Source organism: Muntiacus reevesi, chromosome 19 (assembly GCF_963930625.1).
Source record: "Muntiacus reevesi chromosome 19, mMunRee1.1, whole genome shotgun sequence".
NCBI lineage: Eukaryota > Metazoa > Chordata > Mammalia > Artiodactyla > Cervidae > Muntiacus > Muntiacus reevesi.
The window spans coordinates 14,211,165-14,230,529 of record NC_089267.1 but is presented as its reverse complement, the minus strand read 5'-3'; the positions used below and the strand labels follow the sequence as shown (position 1 = coordinate 14,230,529).

The 19,365-nt window shown below is 42.0% G+C and overlaps 1 protein-coding gene and 1 non-coding gene across 5 annotated transcripts in view; both read left to right on the top strand.

Annotated features, from left to right (window-relative positions):
- Nucleotides 1-19,365, top strand: part of FILIP1 (filamin A interacting protein 1) — a 214,818-nt gene that overhangs the window by 129,963 nt on the left and 65,490 nt on the right. For 3 of the 4 annotated variants that reach the window (XM_065911383.1, XM_065911382.1, XM_065911381.1), the window contains exon 3: nt 14,432-14,605. In XM_065911383.1, coding sequence (XP_065767455.1) covers nt 14,432-14,605 — 174 coding nt within the window. Of the gene's footprint in view, nt 1-13,162; nt 13,252-14,431; nt 14,606-19,365 lie in introns of those variants that run through there. The other variant, XM_065911384.1, reaches the window with a different exon arrangement.
- On the top strand, nt 18,963-19,153 carry LOC136150971 (U2 spliceosomal RNA). The gene has a single exon (XR_010659964.1). It is a non-coding gene; the product is annotated as a U2 spliceosomal RNA (small nuclear RNA).

Sequence of the window (19,365 nt, the reverse complement as noted above, 5' to 3'; positions counted from 1 at the left end):
TATCTGTGGTAATTTTACAGAAAACAACTGTAGCAGATAATGAAAATCAACAGCTGTTCATTTCTATTTGTTCCTTGCATACAAGAGGGAACCTGAATCATGGGGAGATTTGATGGCGATTTCATGAACACATATAGAAATAATAAGCCAATATCTTTGGGGTCAAAGCTTTCTGTCTGCTGTGTTTAGTCGCTCAGTCGTGCCCAACTCTTTGTGACCCCATGAACTGCAGCCCGCCGGGCTCCTCTGTCCATGGGGAATCTCCAGGCAAGAATACTGGAGTGGGCTGCCATGCCCTCCTCCAGGGGATCTTCCCGATCCAGGGGTTGAACCCAGGTCTCCCGCATTGCAGGTGGATTCTTGACCTACTAAAGTCACCAGAGAAGCTCAAGTGAAAGATCAAAGATAGATTTTAAAGAAACTGTTCTGTCCTCAAAAGAGAAAATATACATGCTTAGAAGAGTGGAAACACAGGACACTGGTGTTAAATAAGGAGGATTCATGCACGAAACACACATACAAACATTTCACTTACACATTTAACAAACAGTTAATGAGTTGATCCCTGTGCTGGCAGCTGAGTTCACAAGAGAACAAGAGGCTTCTGACCTCCCAGTCTCTCCCAGAGGGAGAAAAGAAGCAATGGTGGTTACAAAGTGAGGAGCACAGGATTAGAGAAGTATCAGGCGACAGGAAGGGCAGGTCTCCACATTTTACACCTGTTCTCAAATCGCAGAGCTAGGGTTCCTAAACATTAGTACTTAGATAACAGCACACGAGAGGTTTTCTTAATAAAAATTTTTGAATGTGGCCCAAAAGAGTGAAAAAGCATGGTAATTGTATAAGCAGATGTGATCAACTACATTCTCTCTTTGAAAAGGTAGATTTGGCATTTCAACCTGAGATTTGAAAGCAGAGAGCCAAATGTTGTCCATAAAAGCTGTTAGCCAATCACAAACAGATACTGTGACTTTTTCAGGGATCTCCTTTCTTTAAAAAAAAAAGGACTTTCCAACTAGGAGCTCATAGGAATTTTATTAAACACCAAAGATGCAATATAAGGAATTAACATTTCTATTTTTTTTCACTTCTTTTTATTTTCTTTTCCTAAATCAGAGGGCCTGACTTCGACTGCACCTTCATTTAGAGGCAATGCCTGCTTCCAGCCTGAGTCCGAGCACAAGATGTGCTGTTTGACATTGTTTCTTATTGATGCCAGGTTTTAAATAGAATACCCAGAAAAGTTTAGGAAAAACTGTCAAGTCATTTCTGCTGCAGTATAAACTTTTGACTCGGGTGATGAAGAAACTGCAGACTCTAGCATAAACCGTGGAGTCCAGATTCTTGAATTAGACAGGAAGCTGCTCCTTCAAATCACCAACAAATTGTACGGGAGGTCTGGAGACACGGGGGGCTGCCAGTGTCTGGGAAGCCGGAGGCCTGGGAATCACAGGATTGTTACGAGTGGTTTGGGGAGTCACAGGAGACAGACAGCCATAGGGACGAGGAGAACTGCCCTAGGCTTTGACTAACTGGTGCGGTTTGTGGAAAGGCTTTTTTTTTTTTTTTGCTGCGCTGGGTCTTCATTATGGCATACGGGCTTTCTCTAGCTGTGGACCAGGGGCTTCTCTAGCTGTGCTTTATGGGCTTACTTGCCCTGAGGCAGGTGGGGGTCTTAGTTCCCTGACTAGGGTTCGAACCTGTGTCCTCTGCACTGTAAGGCAGATTCTTAGCCACTGAACCATTAGGGAAGGCCCTGTGGATGGAAAGGCTTTTGGCTGTGTTGCTCAGTAGATCCAGCTGTTCCACATCAGTCAATCTAGTCCTGGCTGAAGGGCACATTAGCAGAGCCACAGTGTGACTGGATCACAAAAGGCAGGGTAGCTAACATTTGCCAGGTCCTTTTTATACATCAGCTCAAGTAAAATCTGTAAAGGAACTACTGCTGTGCCCATTTTACAGATGAAGAAACCGAGTTCAGAGAAGGTAACTCACTCATTCAAGGTCACACTAGCAGCAGGGCTGATGTATGTTTCTAACTCAAGGGTGAAAGTGAAAGTTGCTCAGTCGTGTCCAACTCTTTTCGACCCCATGGACTATACAGTCCAAGGAATTCTCTAGGACAGAATACTGGAGTGGGTAGCCTTTCCCTTCCCCAGGGATCTTCCCAACCCAGGGATTGAACCCAGGTCTCCCGCATTGCAGGTGGATTCTTTACCAGCTGAGCCACAAGGGAAGTCCAACTCAAGAGACCCAACTGCATACTGTTTTCACTGCACTGCTTCTCTCGAGTAGGAGAAAAAATTAGCTATAAGTTACCAGCAGCAATTTGTTTAAAGATGAAGACAAAAAAACAAGTGGGTTAAGAAAGCATATAGCAATAAACATCTTCAGTACATCCGAGAGCTGATACTTAGAATGACCATTCCAAGTTCTCAAAAAGACATTAACTTATGCATATTATGTTCTCTTTAAGAGAAGAGGGCCTTCATAATTCATAATTCTAAATGAATTCACTTTGGGAGTTCATCCTACTCCCAAACCCCTACAATGGAAAAAATCTCTAATTTTTATTTTTGAGTTACATCATGCCCTATAGGTTCATAATGGCTGAGATTTTCTTGTGTTTTTGTTCAAAAACTGAAACTCTAGTTGTTCTAATTTGGTCAAATGCCATCAATATAGAATTCACTTAGGCCAGAGGCTGAAATGAGTACATCAAAAAGCACAACAAATCCAAAGGAATTTCGTGTTATACGATTCAAACAAACCACCCCTATAAATTTTATCTAGGCGATATGGCCTTATCTTGCTGACTGGCACTATTTTCTCTTTGAAAGAGTATTACTTGTATGTCCCAGCCCTCACCAGTGGGAGGATAAAAATAAGATCAAAGAAACTATCGTTTCCCTCTCCTGCCCCCGCCCCCACCTGCTCTGTGGGGGTGCCGGGCCCCTTAGGTTTCTCCCAAGAGCAAGGGAGTCCTCAGAGGGTGGCCCACACGCGTTGCACACCCTACTCTGGGCTACCATTTGACCTTTGTCCCTGCTCTTCCGCCTCCAGCCTACTGCGGTGAGGCCTGCTGTTCTGAAGGTACAGCCCGCACGGCTGTCTGCAATCCAGGGCGCTCTCCTCCGTGTCTTGTCAGTTGATGTCTTCTTGGAGGGGGCTCAGCCCATGCGTCCATCCTGGGAGCAGGATGCCCGACAGAGAGGGGCTGCCCCTGCCCGCCCTTCCCGCTTACTGCTGCATTCTAATGTACCCTCCTCTAGTTCTTACTGGGTTCTTTCATGGCAGTCCTTCACCCTGGGACCCAGGCGTCGGTCGAGGGGGCTGAGCTGGGGGGCGCGTCGGAGGGAGAGGCGCTGGGCTGCACTCAGACTGACCCTTGCCCTCTGACCCTGCCCCATTGTCCTTCGATCAAAATGGCGCCCTTCCTCCCCTGGGGACGAGCTCTTTCCCAGGAAGAGCCTCGGTCCCTCATGCAAATAGCCCTGCCAGTCAATCCTCCAGACAAGATTACATAGAGGGATTTCACTCAAGCTTGAGAAATTCTTGGAGAGGCCATCTGTGGAGGAGACAATCATAGGATGAAGTGGGGAGGTGAACAAAATTTACATAAATAAACATTGGCATTGGACAAGAGGAGTCTGTAAAAAGACGTCTGGTGTCAGGTCTGCTACAGATGCTCTGTCAGTCCTGGGTCTCTTCTAGCTGGTTTATGTTGAGCGGGTGAAATTCACGGCGCTGAATAAATAACCACAGTGAGAAAACCACCACGCAGCTGTGCCTTAGCAATCACTTCGCCCACGTTTTATGGAACTCAGCTTCTCAGGGGCTCACAGAAAGCTGGACCCTTCTCTGGGACCTGATTACATATAGGGGTGGGCCGTTTAAGGTCTCTGCCCAGGGTCTTTACTAGTACAGTACCAAAAGCCTGCAGTCTTTCAGAATTTAAGCAATTATACACTACAGAATCACAGCGCTGCAGGGGGGAACCTGTGGCCTTATCTAATTTCTAATCTGGGACATAGCAGCTGTCTTGCTATTAATATCCCAATGTGGGTAAAAAAGAAAAAAAAAACCACACAAGTCATGAAAATGTTTAAATCCATGGATGACTATGATGTTCAGCTAGGTAACCACAAGGAAAATGTGACTGCACTTTTACAATTTATTACATGGAATTTTACCTTTTTATTCAAAAAAGTGGTATTCTCTAGATAAAGGATTGAGGGTAATTTGTATCTTCTTATTTGCATCTTTGGGGGGATAACAAAGTGGTACTTCTGATGTTTTTAAAACTGTGGCAAAATATACATAACATAAAATTTACCATTGTAACCATTTTTAAGTGTACAATTCATCAGCATTAAATGCATTCACCTTTTGTATTATCACCACCATACATCCATCTGCAGAAAGCTTCTCATCTTCCAAACCCAGAACTCTGTTCCCACTGAACAACCACTGTCTATCCTCCTTCCCCACTGCCCCTGCCAACCACCTCCACTTTCTGTCTCTATGAATTTGACTTTTCTAAGTACCTCATATAAATGGAATCATATAGTATTTGTCCTTTTGTGACTAGCTTATTTCACTTGGCATAGGGTCTTCAAGGTTCATCCATGTTGGAGCATGTGTCAGAATTTCCTTTTTTAAAAAAGGATGAGTAACTGCATTATATGTATATGTATGTGTTCGTCACTCAATCATGTCCGACTCTTTGTGACCCTCTGCACTGGAGCCCACCAGGTTCCTCTGTCCATGGGATTCTCCAGGCAAGAATACTGGAGTGAGTTGCCATGCCCTTCTCCAAGGGATCTTCCTGACCCAGGGATTGAACCTGGGTCTCTTGCCTTGCAGGCAGATTCTCTACCATTTGAGCTACCAAGAAAGCCTTTGTATGTATATGCCACATTGTTATGACCAACCTAGACAGCATATTAAAAATCAGAGACATTACTTTGCCAACAAAGTTCCGTCTAGTCAAAGCTATGGTTTTTCCAGTAGTTACGTATGGATGTGAGAGTTGAACTATAAAGAAAGCTGAGCACTGAAGAATTGATGTGTTTGAACTGTGGTGTTGGAGAAAAAAAGACTCTTGAGAGTCCCTTGGACAGCAAGGAGATCCAACCAGTCCATCCTAAAGGAAATCAGTCCTGAATGTTCATTGGAAGGACTGATGTTGAAGCTGAAACTTCAATACTTTGACCACCTGATGCGAAAAACTGACCCATTTGAAAAGACCCTGATGCTGGGAAAGATCGAAGTCAGGAGGAGAGGGGGACAACAAAGGATGAGATGGCTGGATGGCATCACTGACTTGATGGACATGAGTTTGAATAAACTTCAGGAGTTGGTGATGGACAGGGAGGCCTGGCTTGCTGCAATTCGTGGGGCTGCAGAGTTGGACATGACTGAGTGACTGAACTGGCTGAATAACTGACCACATTGTTTATCCATTCATCTGTCAATGAATACTTGGGTTGTTTCCACCTTTTGGCTATGGTGAATAATGCTACTATAAATGTAAGTGTTCCTGCTTTCAATTCTTTGGGGTATATGCCCAGAATTGGAATTACTGGATAATATGATAATTTATTTGTAATTTTTTGAAAAACTGCCATACCATTGTACCTAAATCATTTTACAGTGTACAGGATTCCAATTTCTCTACACCCTTTTTGATACTTGTTACTGTTTTTGATGACAGCCATCCAAATAGGTGTGAAGTGGTATCTCCCTGTGGTTTTGACTTCTATGATAAGCAATAGTGAGTGTCCTTTCATGTTCTTGTTGGCCATTTGTATACCTTAGAAATACCTATTTACTTTGTGTTGTTGTTAACTAGTTGCTAAGTGATGTCTGACTCTTCTGCGACCCCATGTGTGTATCTGGGGGGGGGGAAGCTAATTCAAAAAGATACATGCACCCCAACATTCACAGCAGCATTATTTATGATTTCCAAGATATGGAAGCAACTTAACTGTCCATCAACACTTAGGTTGATGAATCGATAAAAAAGATGTGGCAAAGGGCTTCCCAGTTGGCTCAGTGGTAAAGAATCTGCCTGCCAATGCAGGAGATATAAAGAGACTTGGGTTCAACTCCAGGATTGTGAAGATCTCCTGGAGTAGGAAATAGCAATCCACTCACTATTCTTGCCTGGAAAATTCCATGGAAAGAGGAGCCTGACTGGCTATAGTCTATAGCGTTGCAAAGAGTTGAACACAACTGAGCCCATATACATACACACACACACACACACACACACAGAGCCATAAAAAAACCCCTAAATTTTGCCATTTGTAACTCCATGGATGAACCTGAAGGGCATTATGCTAGTGAAAGAACTCAGGCAGAGAAAGACAAAAATATTGTATGATATCACTTATATGTGGAATCAAAAAAATACAACTAGTGAATATAACAACAACAAAAAGGCAGCAGATTCACACCTATGTAGAACAAACTAGTGGTTACCAGTGGGGGGAGGGAAGGGTAGTGGGGTAACATAAGGGCATGGGATTAAAAGGTGCAAACTATTAGGTATAAACTACAAGGATATATTGTACAACATAGGGAATATAGCCAATATTTTATATAACTATAAATGAAGTATAACCTTAAAAAACTGTGAATCACTATATTTTATACCTGTAACTTATATTGTACCTCAACTATACTTCAATAAAATTAAAAAAAATTAATGTCTATTTAGGTCCTTTGGCCATTGTAAAGTGTTTTTGTTGTTGTTGAGTTATAGCAATTCTTTATATATTCTGGATATTAATCCTTTATCAAACATATGATATGCAAATAATTTCTCTCATTCTGTGGATTGCTTTTCTCTCTGTCAATTCTGTTCTTTGATACACAGAAGTTTTAAATTTTGATATAGTTCAATTTATCTATTTTTTCTTTTATTGCTTGTGCTTTTGGTGTCCTATCCAAGAAATCATTGCCAAATCCAATATCTTGAAGCTTTTCCCCTATGTTTTCTTCTAGGAGTTTTAGCTCTCCATTCAGGTTTTTTATTTGTTTTAATTTTTGTATAAGGTAAGGGTCCATCTTCATTCTGGATATCCAGTTTTCCCAGCATCATTTGTTGAAAAGACTATCCTTTTTCCATTGAATAGCCTTGACATTCTTACTGAAAATCATGTGACTATATATACGAGGTTTTGTTTCTGGGATCTCTTTTCTGTTCTACCATCCTAACTATCTGTATTTATGCCAGTATCATGATGTTTTGATTGCTGTAGCTTTGTAGTAAGTTTTGAAATTAGAATGTATGAGACCTGAATTTTGTTCTTTTTCAAGACTGGCTCTTTGGCCATCCCTTTGGATATTTGTTGTCTCTTGAAATTCCATATGCACTTTAGAATGGATTCTTCTATTTCTGTAAAAAAAAAATTATTAGGATTTTTGAGGAATTTTCCTTTTAAAAAATTCAAACTATCATGATATTAATAAAAGCAAGTTTTAATATGAAAATAGCATCTGCTTCTGATTTTAAAACATAATTTTACTATTTCCTTTTGGCTGCATTAGGCCTTTGTTGCTGTGCGTGGGCTTTTTCTAGTTGTGGTGAGCAGGGGCTAGCCTGATGTGGTGTGCAGGCTTCTCATTGCAGTGGCTTCTCTTACTGCGGAGCTCGGGCTCCGGAGCGTGCTGTCGTTACGGCACACAGGCTGCACTGCCCCGAGGCACGTGGAATCTCACTGGACCAGGGCTTGAACCCGGGTCTCCTAAATTAGCAAATGGATTCTTAACCACTGGATCACCAGGGAAGTTCTGCTTGTGATATTTCTTTTTTCTTAATGTATTTATTTTTAATTGAAGGATAATCACAATATTGTGTTGGTTTCTGTCATACATCAACATGGATCAGCCATAGGTATACATATGTCCCCTCCATCTTGAGTGATATTTTAATAAAAGCTTTTTTTTTTCTTTTTGGATAGTTCAGCTGAAGTGCTACAAAGAAGTGATCTTTAATGAACAAGCTGTATAGAGACTTTTAGGCTACTATTAACCATAGAGTTATAGAGAGAAATTTCTAGAGAAAAACTTAAAAGACACATTTTTAGTCCTGATGGCCGTTTAACCATGTCTGAATCTTCTTGTGTGTTGTTGTGGCACTAATTATGTTACCTTTGCTTTCTAACATTGAGAAGGAAAAAAAAAAATGGGAAAAAAATGAGGGGAAAAAAAGGAAAAAAAATTACTAATTTCTATAGTGATAGCTAATACTATCATAAATTACATAGCTTTTATTCTTCCAATACATTTATAATATTCCATTTTACCTAACTAGAGAGAACAGTATAATTCAACTTGTATGAGATTTAAAGATAGTTTGTTTCCTGTAGTAACATTCTGGTGGAATGTACTGTTTTTCCTTATTCAGTTTACATATTTTCTTTTTGGAATAAACTTCAGAAGAAGAAAGTGACTCCTAAACTGTAGACAAGAATGTCAGATGGAAGAGCAGAAGTTGAAAAATGTAATTGTTTAGATCTTTTAAACAAGGCTAGTTAAGGTTGTTCTGAACTTTTCAGTGTCAGTTTATACCTCTCTGACTTCACATCAATTAATTAATTTTCTTTATTTTAACAAATATTTACTGAGTCGCTATCATGCGGGTAGGCACTCTTTTAGTAGACATTGTAGACATAGTCCCTGACCTCAAAGCAGCTCACAACCTAGGAAATAAGTAGGTCAAGTAAACTAATAAATTACCTTATTTAAATAGATACAGAACATTGAGTTGAGTTCCCAGAATGGGAAAGTATTTACAGAATGGGTATATGTTAGTCTTCCAGGGCCATCTTTCCTAGGGTCCTTTAGCTCAATGCAGTGATATTCATATTCATGTTTAGGTAGCTAATTAAATATATGAAAAAGTGATAGTTTTTAAAAACTGTGACATTCTGGTTCTTCCAAAGCATAGAAACAAAATTTATTCTGTCCTCAAAATATATCCCCCACTCAAGGTCAACCGCTATTAGCAGGGAATGGCTTGGTTGAGGTGTGCAATGTCGGCAGTTAGGAGCAGGCATCTCAAACCTCCCACCTGGCTGTGTTCCCTCTCAACTTAAGTAAGTGTACCGTCATGCTGGGGATCATGGTGGCACCATCTAAGAAACTGTCTCAAGCTGTTCACTTCAAGCAAATGTTTTCTAAGTCTTCTGTTTTGCCCTAAACATTCAAGTCAATATTAATATTGTATCAATGTTCTGAAAGTTTTAAACTATTTACCACCCACCCCAAGTCTTTAACTAATCTGAGAGCTTCAAGAGGAGGCACCCTGTTGAATTTGAAGTTCAACGGCTCATCTTGATTCCCCATCCTCCCAGAGTTAGACACGTACCCATTTAGAAGTGCAGAATGGCTTTGTCACATGGGCATAAACACTAAATATTGTCTCTTACTCATTATGGATTTTCCCAAAGATTAAAAAATCCCACAAGTTTAAAACATAGTTAAAGTTGTCACTAGGCACAGTCATCAACAATGGAATTTTGCTTTTAAAGAAAGCTGAGTTTTGGAAACACTGTGAAATTCAGTTCTTGAGTAAGTCCATCGCGGCTGCCCTGTAAGATGTAGGAACATTGTGGAATATCCAGTCTCCTGTCCACTCCCTGTTTGCCCTTGGATAATCAACTCATCCCAATTTGCCTGGGACTGTCCTGATTGGCCAAAGTCCAGCTTTGTGGGATTTTGTTCTTCTTAGTCCCAGGCAAAATGAGAGAGTTGGTAGCAAATACTTTCACCAGTTCCCTGCAACTCTCCTGGTTTATGTTGGTGGTCTGAAGTGGCCAGGATTCCTTGGTGAAGAAGATCAATGGAATTGAAGACCCAGTGAGAACAGGAGAAACCTCTGGGACAAGCACATCCTTGGGAATCAGATGGTCCTGCTGGGGCCTTGAACCAACATAGCAGATATTTTAACAGCTTTTGGTGTTGAATTGGTCTAAAATAGTGAGGAGTCTTTCTAGGTGGGGCCAGTGGTAAAGAAGCTGTCTGCCAATGCAGGAGATGTAAAGAGATTTAGGTTCGATCCCTGGGTTGGGAAGATCCCCTGGAGAAGGGCATGGCAACCCACTCCCGTATTCTTGCCTGGAGAATCCCTGGGACAGAGGAGCCTGGCAGGCTACAGTCCATAGTGTCGCAAAGAGTTGGGCATGACTTAAGCGACTTAGCACGCATGCACACAGTAAGGACTCTGGCGGGCTCTAGTCCATGGGGGTCACAAAGAGTTGAACATGATCAAGCACACATACACAGTGATTTCTAAGTGCAGCTCTGCTTTAATTACAGTGCCTGGATCGCACCATTAGACATGCTGACTCAGAATTTGGGCATGTTTAACACAGTGAATGATCTTTCTAACACACCAATCTGACCATGTCACAATTCTGTTGCTTAGAAATTCCAAGGCTCAGACTTTCCTGGTGGCCCAGTGGATAAGAATCTGCCTGCCAATGCAGGGGACACGGGTTCAATCCCTGCTCTGGGAAGATTCCACAAGCTGAGCAGCAACAAAGCCCATGTGCCATAACCACTGAGCCCACGCTCTAGGGCATGCGAGCCTCAGTTACTGAGCCTGTACACTGCAGCTACTGAAGCCCATGCACCTAGAGTCTGTTCTGCAACAAAAGCAGCCACTGTGGTGAGAAGCCCGTGCACCACATCTAGAGAGTAGCCCCGCAGTCTAGTTTCTAGACTAGTTTCACTGCAACTAGAGAAAGCCTGGGCACAGCAATGAAGACCCAGCTCAGCCAAAACAAACAAACAAACAAACAAAAGAATGCTAGGTTCCTGTGTGACCTGGCACATATAAAACAAATAAAAAGAAAGTTCAAGGTTTCGTGCTCTTCCATGATAAAATGCACACTCACTGTCTGGTTTATAGGCTTTTCATGAGTTGTCCCTTATTTATCACTTCAGCCTCCTGTGGCCCCAGCGCAGGCATCTAAATCTATTCCATTTGACCTTTGCCTACAGGCTTCCCTTCCCCAAGAACGGTCTTATCCTAACTCTACCCCTCTTTCTCCAGCTAAAGTACTCATGAGAGATTTCATGTCACTTTCTGCAGGAAGCCTCCTCTCAGCTCAGATTCAAGTCAGAAAGATTCTTCTTAGCCTCTGTTATCTCCTCTATCCTAAGGCTCACCATGTTACAATGTAAATATCTTTCAATTGTTTTTCCGGTTTCCCTCTAGACTTCAATGCCTCTGAGAGCAATTATATCTCCAATACTGAATGTGCGCAAATATTTATTGAAGGGATGACTGGATTCAGTCCTCTTTTGAACTATGTCACCTGTGTGGGCTCCACCTCTCCTGTGTCTTATTCTGTTGCCTCCCTCCCTACTTTGACAGCAAAGTCCAGAGCTTGTGTGCACGCTGAGCCGCTTCAGTCCTGTCCAATTCTTTGCGACCCAATGGACTCCACATGCTCTTCTGTCCATGGGATTCTCCGGGCAAGAATACTGGAGTGGGTTGCTATACCCTCCTCCAGGGGGTCTTCCCGACCCAGGGATCGAACTCACACCTCCTGCGGCTCCTGACTTGCAGGTGGATTCCTTAAGGCTAAGCCACTGGGGAGGCCCCAAAGTCCAGAGACACACCCTTCACTTTGTGCAATGAATCACACATTCACCTGTTGGACTTGGGCTTTGCAGAGCGGCTCTCTGCTGCCCTCAAATGTTTTGGATCAGCTCCTTATGCAGCCAATTTGAGACAACCCCTTGTTCCCTGCAGTATGGTTTCAATTCTGCAGGGACATCTTTGTTCTTGGACTGTGTATGCCTCCCTTGGCAGGAAGGGTGACCTTGAAGGATAGAAGAGAGGATGGGATCCCTCTGTGTCTGTTTTTATACCCTAATCTCCTATTCATTCTCCATCATCATGGCTAAGTCAACTAAAAGTTTTCATTGTCTCTTCTTCCTATGATCTCCTTCTCTCTCCTTTCTTAAACCCTCTTCAAAGTATTTCTCCCTCTGGGTCTTTTTACATCTTTAAATACAGTGGTTTATTTAACAGCTTCCCAGAACCCTAAGACTTTAACTGCTTGCTTGTGGTAAAACTTCCATGTGAAAACAGTAATGTTCAACAACAGGAACTTTCTCACACTTTGAATTTCATTCCTTTCTACAAAAATTAACAAGACTCTCAAAGCAGAGATGTAAAGTGGTTTTATTTAATTGAATCATGATTCAATTATTGAATCATGTTTAAAGTAACAAGAAATATTTATTGTCTTCACATCTTCATTATTTCCCTGATGAAACAGATACCACGGTTTAATCACTGGATTATGAATGACTGATTTACCATATTAAACCATTTTAAATAGCAGTGATTTATAGGCAACATGTATATTCCTTTCATGATTATGATAGCAATTAAAAAGCTTTTAGTTCCTGATGAATAATGTGATTCTAAATATGTAATGCACAGTGTTACATAACTATAACCTCTTTTCCTTTGGTAATTGGTGTCTAGGGTAATGAACTCAGAATGAAATGTGTGGTATATGTAGTATATCACAATCAATACAGTTCAAGCATAAGCACATTTTTTAGGGAGAGAAGAAATGGGTGTTTCACATCAGTTGTTTTCTTCTAAGAGAATTCAAAAAATTTGGTTAAAAAGAAAGATACCAATAATATTTACATATTTTTAAACCAGATAGCTTAAACTTTTAAACTAAAATAGCTACCTATTTACAGTTGTAAAGCTCTTTGTTTACACTGTCCGATAACAATGGACATACCTTGGCCTCCTTCAGGACAAGATCACCACACACAGATGTGGAGCTGGGCCTCATACAGGGGTGCCTGGCCAAGGGACCACAGGAGTCCACTCTGCATGCTAGGCAGGCTGCACCCTGACTCAGAGCTGTGACTCCTGGAAGAAGCCGGCACCTCTTTCTAATTTGCAAAAAATGCTGTATAGCTAGCCTGACGCTGGGTCTGTGCTTTGTCCTTTTGCCCTGCACGGAAACACATTGCCTTTCCATTAAACTATTTTCTGACTTATACTTTCTCATTAATCCCAAACCACTGGTTTCTTCAAAATTAATATTTTCCATTTTTGTCTTGAAAGAGCACATGTATATGTGGCAGAAACAACATGGGGAAAATCTGCAAATTCCAGTCCATTGACGTTTCTGTAATAAATTCATCTCTGGCCATTTGGAATTAGATGAATTCAGAGACTACGAAAAAGCAATAAAAGTAAGAAATCTCAAGAAAGACAAACTTTATACTAGGGGTCCTGACTCAGAGATAAGAGTTAGCTCCTTTCTTTAGAATGCCGTGATAATGAGCCAGGTTTATGATTTAAAACCCACGATTAGCATAACACAGGGGAAAAAAATCTCCTCCTCTGTCAAATTCTGTTGCCCCTAGTTTGTTCTTTGGTCCAAGCTGGGATGAAGTCAGGGTACTTTGTACCCATAACCTTTACTGGAAAAACAAGTATACGACCAAATAGGAGTACGTTTAGTGTCAGTTCCATCATAGCTACAGAGTTCATCAGTCCTCATCAGCAGGAAATATATTCAGACATATTTGTATTATGTGATGCAGACCATAGTCAATGGGACTGAAAGCCTATAATCATGTGGTTTTTCTCAAGAGCATCAACAAGACACTAAAGTTTCACTAAAAAAATCCAAAAGAACAACTCCGATTCCACCAACCTGACTCCTCTGACTGCCAGTCTGGATATCACAGGAGTTAAATTTCACATACATGTTTATGTATGGCTGAGTCTCTTTGCCATTCACCTGAAACTACAACATTGTTAATTGACTATACCCCAATACAAAACGCTTTTTGTATTTTCACCTTCAAGTGGGAATACATTAGAGAAGCCCTGCCCAGCATCATGTGAGCTGCCAACCATGTGTTACTGTGCAAGATGAATCACTTGATGGGAAACAGGAAATCACTAATAAAAGCTGTTTTTGTTAATTACATATGGAGTAAGAACCAGAAGGGGAGAGAGCAGGGTTTTATTTTAAGCCAGATTTGAGTACTACATTGAGGGCATAAATAGAAAACTTTACATTGTCGTTGACCTCATGTGCGCTGAAATGGGCTAAGTACCCCCAGGAGCAGTCTTCCCCCTTCTCAGAATCATGGCCACTTACAGCAATTTTTATGTAGTTAATATTAGCACAAACCCTTTTCTCTGCTTGCCTGCTTCCTAGCAACCTGAAGCAGAGTATCTGCTTGCCAATCTGCTTTTGGTAAAAAAAAAAAAAAGAAGAAGAATAAAAAGCACCCAGTGGATTTGCCAATAACCGTGACGAGCCGCGGGATGTATTCAATAAACTCCGTGTTGATTTTGTGAGCCCGGCAAAGGATACACGTTGTCAACTGTCTGACCTTGTTGTGCTTTCCATCACAGGCCAGGGAAGATGTGATCCACATGCTGAAGACGGAGAAAACGAAGCCTGAGGTTCTGGAGGCTCATTACGGGTCTGCGGAGCCAGAGAAAGTACTCCGGGTCCTGCACCGAGACGCCATCCTGGCCCAGGAAAAGTCCATAGGAGAAGATGTGTACGAGAAACCCATCTCAGAGGTAAAAACTCACCCCCACACGTCCCCGAGCTGGGAGACTCAAAGGGAGTTCTCTGCATCCTTCCATCTGACACACTTTTCCTTTCAAAGGCAAACATTTATTTAAGATGCCCTATTCCCTGGTGGCTCAGATGGTAAAGAAACTGCCTGCAATGCAGGAGACCTGGGTTCGATTCCTGGGTCAGGAAGATCCTCTGCAGAAGGGAATGGCAACCCACTCCAGTATTCTTGCCTGGAGAATACCATGGACACAGGAGCCTGGTGGGTTATATAGTCCACGGGGTTACAAAGAGTCGGACAAGACTGAGTGACTAGCACTTTCACTTTCAATCTAGAATTAAAGTATAATTTAATAATTCATGAATTATTGTGGATACAGTTCACTGATAAGAATTGTAGAAGTATTTTCTTAAATATACTTAAAGCCCAAAATATATTTCTCATGTGGTTATAATATTTACCTGCTCTTCAGTTTTTTATTCTCTTATTTCTCTAAGAGGTGATATGTGTAAAAATTTGAGGTGCTTATGGGTTTTAGCATTGCATTTTCAGATTATTATTAAACTGGTAGCCTAAAACTAAATTGATTTTTATTACTGATATTTATGGTCATAAAGCCACTTGATTTTGATATCTTATAAAAGACTTGGTCATAATTAAAATGGTCTCATGTGAGTGGCTAAAACATAAAAGTTGAGACAAAATCCCAATGGAAGGTTTAGAGCAGGAAATCTAATAGGACAATATTTAATTAATTTTATACAAGATTGTATTAGAAACTATTGCTGTTCATTACTCATAATAGTACATGTTAAAAATACTCTCACATCAAAGTTGGATTTGGATGCAGAATCAGGGAACCAGTTGATGGATCTAGCCATACTGGCCCTTTGGAATTCATGTAAAAAAAATCATAGATGTGAAATTTGTATTATAAATGAATAATGAACACAGAAGCAAGCTGTTGTAATTTAACTTAAGACAAGCCTTTACAGCAACTCAGTTTGACAGATCTCAGAAAGATCTGCTTTAGAAAGTATTCACAACAGATTGATGGCACCACAATTTTCTAATTTCTGCAACAAGGATGAACTGGATCTCTGTTCTCATCTTTTCTTTAATAAGAGAGAATTATATGATAGGATGGGATTCTTAGTTCGCGCCAGATGTAAAGAACCTACCTGCCAATGCAGGAGACATAAAAGACATGTGTTCGATCCCTGGGTCAGGAAGATCCCCTGGAGGAGGGCATGGTGACCCACTCCATATTCTTGCCTGGAGAATCCCAAGGGCACAGGAGCCTGGCAGGCTATAGTCCCTAGGGTCACAAAGAGTCAGACACGCCTGAAGCGACTTAGCAGCATGCATATTATGATAGGATAGAGTCAACTGGCTGGATCCAATTTCACGTCTGAGATAACCCACAGTGATTAGCTGCCTGTGGCTTGGGCAGGTCACTTCAGCTCTTTAAGCTTTGGGGTTTTCTCTCAGGTGCACGTCTCAAAGACTTGCGAGGACTAAATGAAGCAATGACTGGAAAACTTTTAACATAGCTTTGGGACATACTAGCTACTCAGCAAATATCAGTATTTGCTGAGAGCTGAGGGTGATAATTGCTCACACTCTTTATCAGTTCCCAACTCGGAGGGATGTGAGGAGTAAAAGACCATAGGGGAAAGGATTAGTTTTATACTGTTATTATAACCACCTGGATTGAAGAACTCGGCTTGGTTAAAGAGCAGCATTTGGGTATCTTAATTCTTTTCTCCCAAGTTAGAGCTTGGAATGACCCCTAAGGGATCTTCAGAGCACGCACACCCAGAATCAGTGCCTCCCGCCCTCATGATGATGCTTCTTGGTTCCTTCCCCACTCAACAATCTGAAGCATTGTTCTTCCCTGGGGAGGAGTGAATGATGAAGAAGAGGGAAAAACAGAAGCTACTTTTCCCAACACCGGCAAAATGAGAGAAGATTCCCTTCCACCATTTATAGATTTTTGGTTTCTTAACCCTTTGGGCTTAATAATCAAGTTCTTGCTACTCAGGAGCAAGGGAGTTGCTTCCAAGTTCATGATGCAAGAATCTCATATGGCACTGTTCCATTACCTCCTGGGACTATGAGCAGATAGTCTAGCTCTTGTTCCTAGAAGTCATGCTGTATACCACATGCATTCATGTTAATTCAGTCCTGTCTGACTCGTTGTGAACCGATGGACCGTAACCCATCATGTTCCTTTGTCCATGGGATTCTCCAGGCAAGAATACTGGAAAGGGTTGCCATGCCCTCCTCATAGGAACCTTCCCGACCCAGGGATTGAACCCCTGTCTTTTACGTCTCCTGCATTAGCAGGTGGGTTCTTTACCACCAGGGCCACCTGGGAAGCCCAGAAGTCATGCTGTACCTCAAGCCAAAAGCCACTGCTCATTCTACCTTTCATACCAAATTAGGCCCAACTAGGTCATCCAGCTGGAGAAGGAAATGGCAACCCACTCCAGTATTCTTGCCTGGAGAATCCCATGGACGGAGGAGCCTGGTAGGCTATAATCCATGGGGTCGCAAGCAGAACCCACTAAAGGTTAAGCAGTGAACCCAATATGGTAGACACCCCCCCTTGCCAGATATCTGGGGAGAAATTAAGCAGCGAATATTAAATCCCCCAGAACTTCCTTGTATATTAAATTCTAAGCTATCAAAGTTCTTAATTCTTAAGCAAAATTTCAAAGAAATTAAGCTTTCAGTTTCTTTCCTTCCCAAATTCTTATTCTGCTTAGCCTTAGCCAGAGGGATCTTAATCTGAGGCATTTTCAAAGATGAATTAATACATCCTGAAGTCCTTTATTCTGTTTATTCAAAGAGGCTAAAGATTATTAGGACACATGCAGTTACCATAGTATTAATCTCACATTCATAAGTTATTAAAAATGCAAGAAAAGCCCCACCTCCAAGGTCAATTTATCTCAAGAGGAATGATATTTCTTGACCTCAGGACTCAGCATAACGACGACTCATGTTACCCTTACCAAGACTGAAGCAGAGATTTCGGGGATGTCTGAGGAAAGGAGGGTGAATAGAGAAAATCTTTAGCTCCAACAGGATCCCAGTCAGCGTGGCAGAAGCTGTTTGCATCAGACGGAGCCTGCCACCATCAAGAGTTTAATAATCGTGGGGCATGGTGAACCTTGGGTGGGGTGGAGGAGTCTGTTTGCGTGTACTATCCTTGCCCTCAGTGAGTGACACTTGAAACACATCTCTCTTTTTTCAAAGTTTAGGGATGTTTGAGTGATGACATCCTACATGCTGAGGTCTTCCCACCTACATGTTTAAAACCTCTAAACTCATTTGCTTTTTTCATTCACAATGCCCAGAACGAGGCAACCCATCTCATATCAGTGGTTTTTCTTACTGCCCCCTTATTTCAGGGGGGCTTCCCTGGTGGCTCAGATGGCAAAGCATCTGTCTACAAAGCGAGAGACCTGGGTTCGATCCCTAGGTTGGGAAGATCCCCTGGAGAAGAAAATGTCAACCCACTCCGGTACTATTCCCTGGAAAATCTAGTGGGCGGAGGAGCCTGGCAGACTACAGTCCATGGGGTTACAAAGAGTCAGACAGGACTGAGCAACTTCACTTTCACGTTCCTTGTTTCAGGGGGTAGCATCCCTTCCCCCAGATGACTTTATGAAACCTGCCTGCCTTGGGGCCAAGTGGGAACCATACCTTACCCAGGTGACCATTCCTCAGAACTTTCCTTCTCTCTCATGTTTGAACTGTCTAATTCTTAAGTAACTTGTTCTACTCAAGGCAACAGAAGTATTTCCTTTTGTCACAACTTTTTCCAGTAGGAAGGCTCAGCTGAGTTTTACCGTTATTGTCATCCTCAACATTTTGACTAGTTTTTCAAATGGTCCCCCTCTTCCTCCATCACCTATTTTAGGGACTGTAGTTTTTTTTTTCTTTTTGCCTCTACTTATCCTATGGTTGCAGGCTTCCCAGGTGGCACTAATGGTAAGGAATCCACCTGCCAAGGCAGGAGATTCAAGAGACGTGGGTTCAGTTCTTGGGTCAGGGAGATCCCCTGGCATAGGAAATGGCAACCCACCCCAGCACTCTTGTCTGGAAAATTCCATGGACAGAAGAAACTGGCAGGCTATAGTCAAAGGAGTTGCAAAAGAGTCAGACACGACTGAGCAACTGAGTCTGGTATCTACAGAGGGCTAAGGGGAAGAATATTAAGGAATTTAGGAAGCGAGAAATCTACTTAAAAGGAAATGGGAGGTCTTAAAAGACCAAAGTGTATTTACACAGAAGGAAAATGGATCTAAATGCTCTTAAAGATAAGGCTATAGAAAAGGAGATATTTTATCGCTTCTCGGCCTTTTGGCTAAGATCAAGTGTAGTATCTGTTCTTATCAGTTTAATATCTGATACATCCTCTATCCGAGGACAATATATTAAATGGATTTTTGAAGCTGGGAGTTGGAATAGAAGCTTGCTCCGTCCACTCCACGCATCGACCTGGTATTGCAGTACTTACAGGAATGGTGCACCCCCTTCGGGGAATAATCTGTGTCTCTCAAAAGCAGACTGTTCGGGAGGCTGTTCCCGGTTGAATCTGTTTGGAGAAAGCTTTTCTGCGAGACTCAAGATACTGGCGCCGGGTGAAGTGGCCTTGATGCTTGATCCTCGGGCCAACTGGGGTCAGGGTCCTCCCTAGCCGCAGCCAAATGGAATCGCGTGTGGGGTGCGTTGCTCAGTTCCCAACGC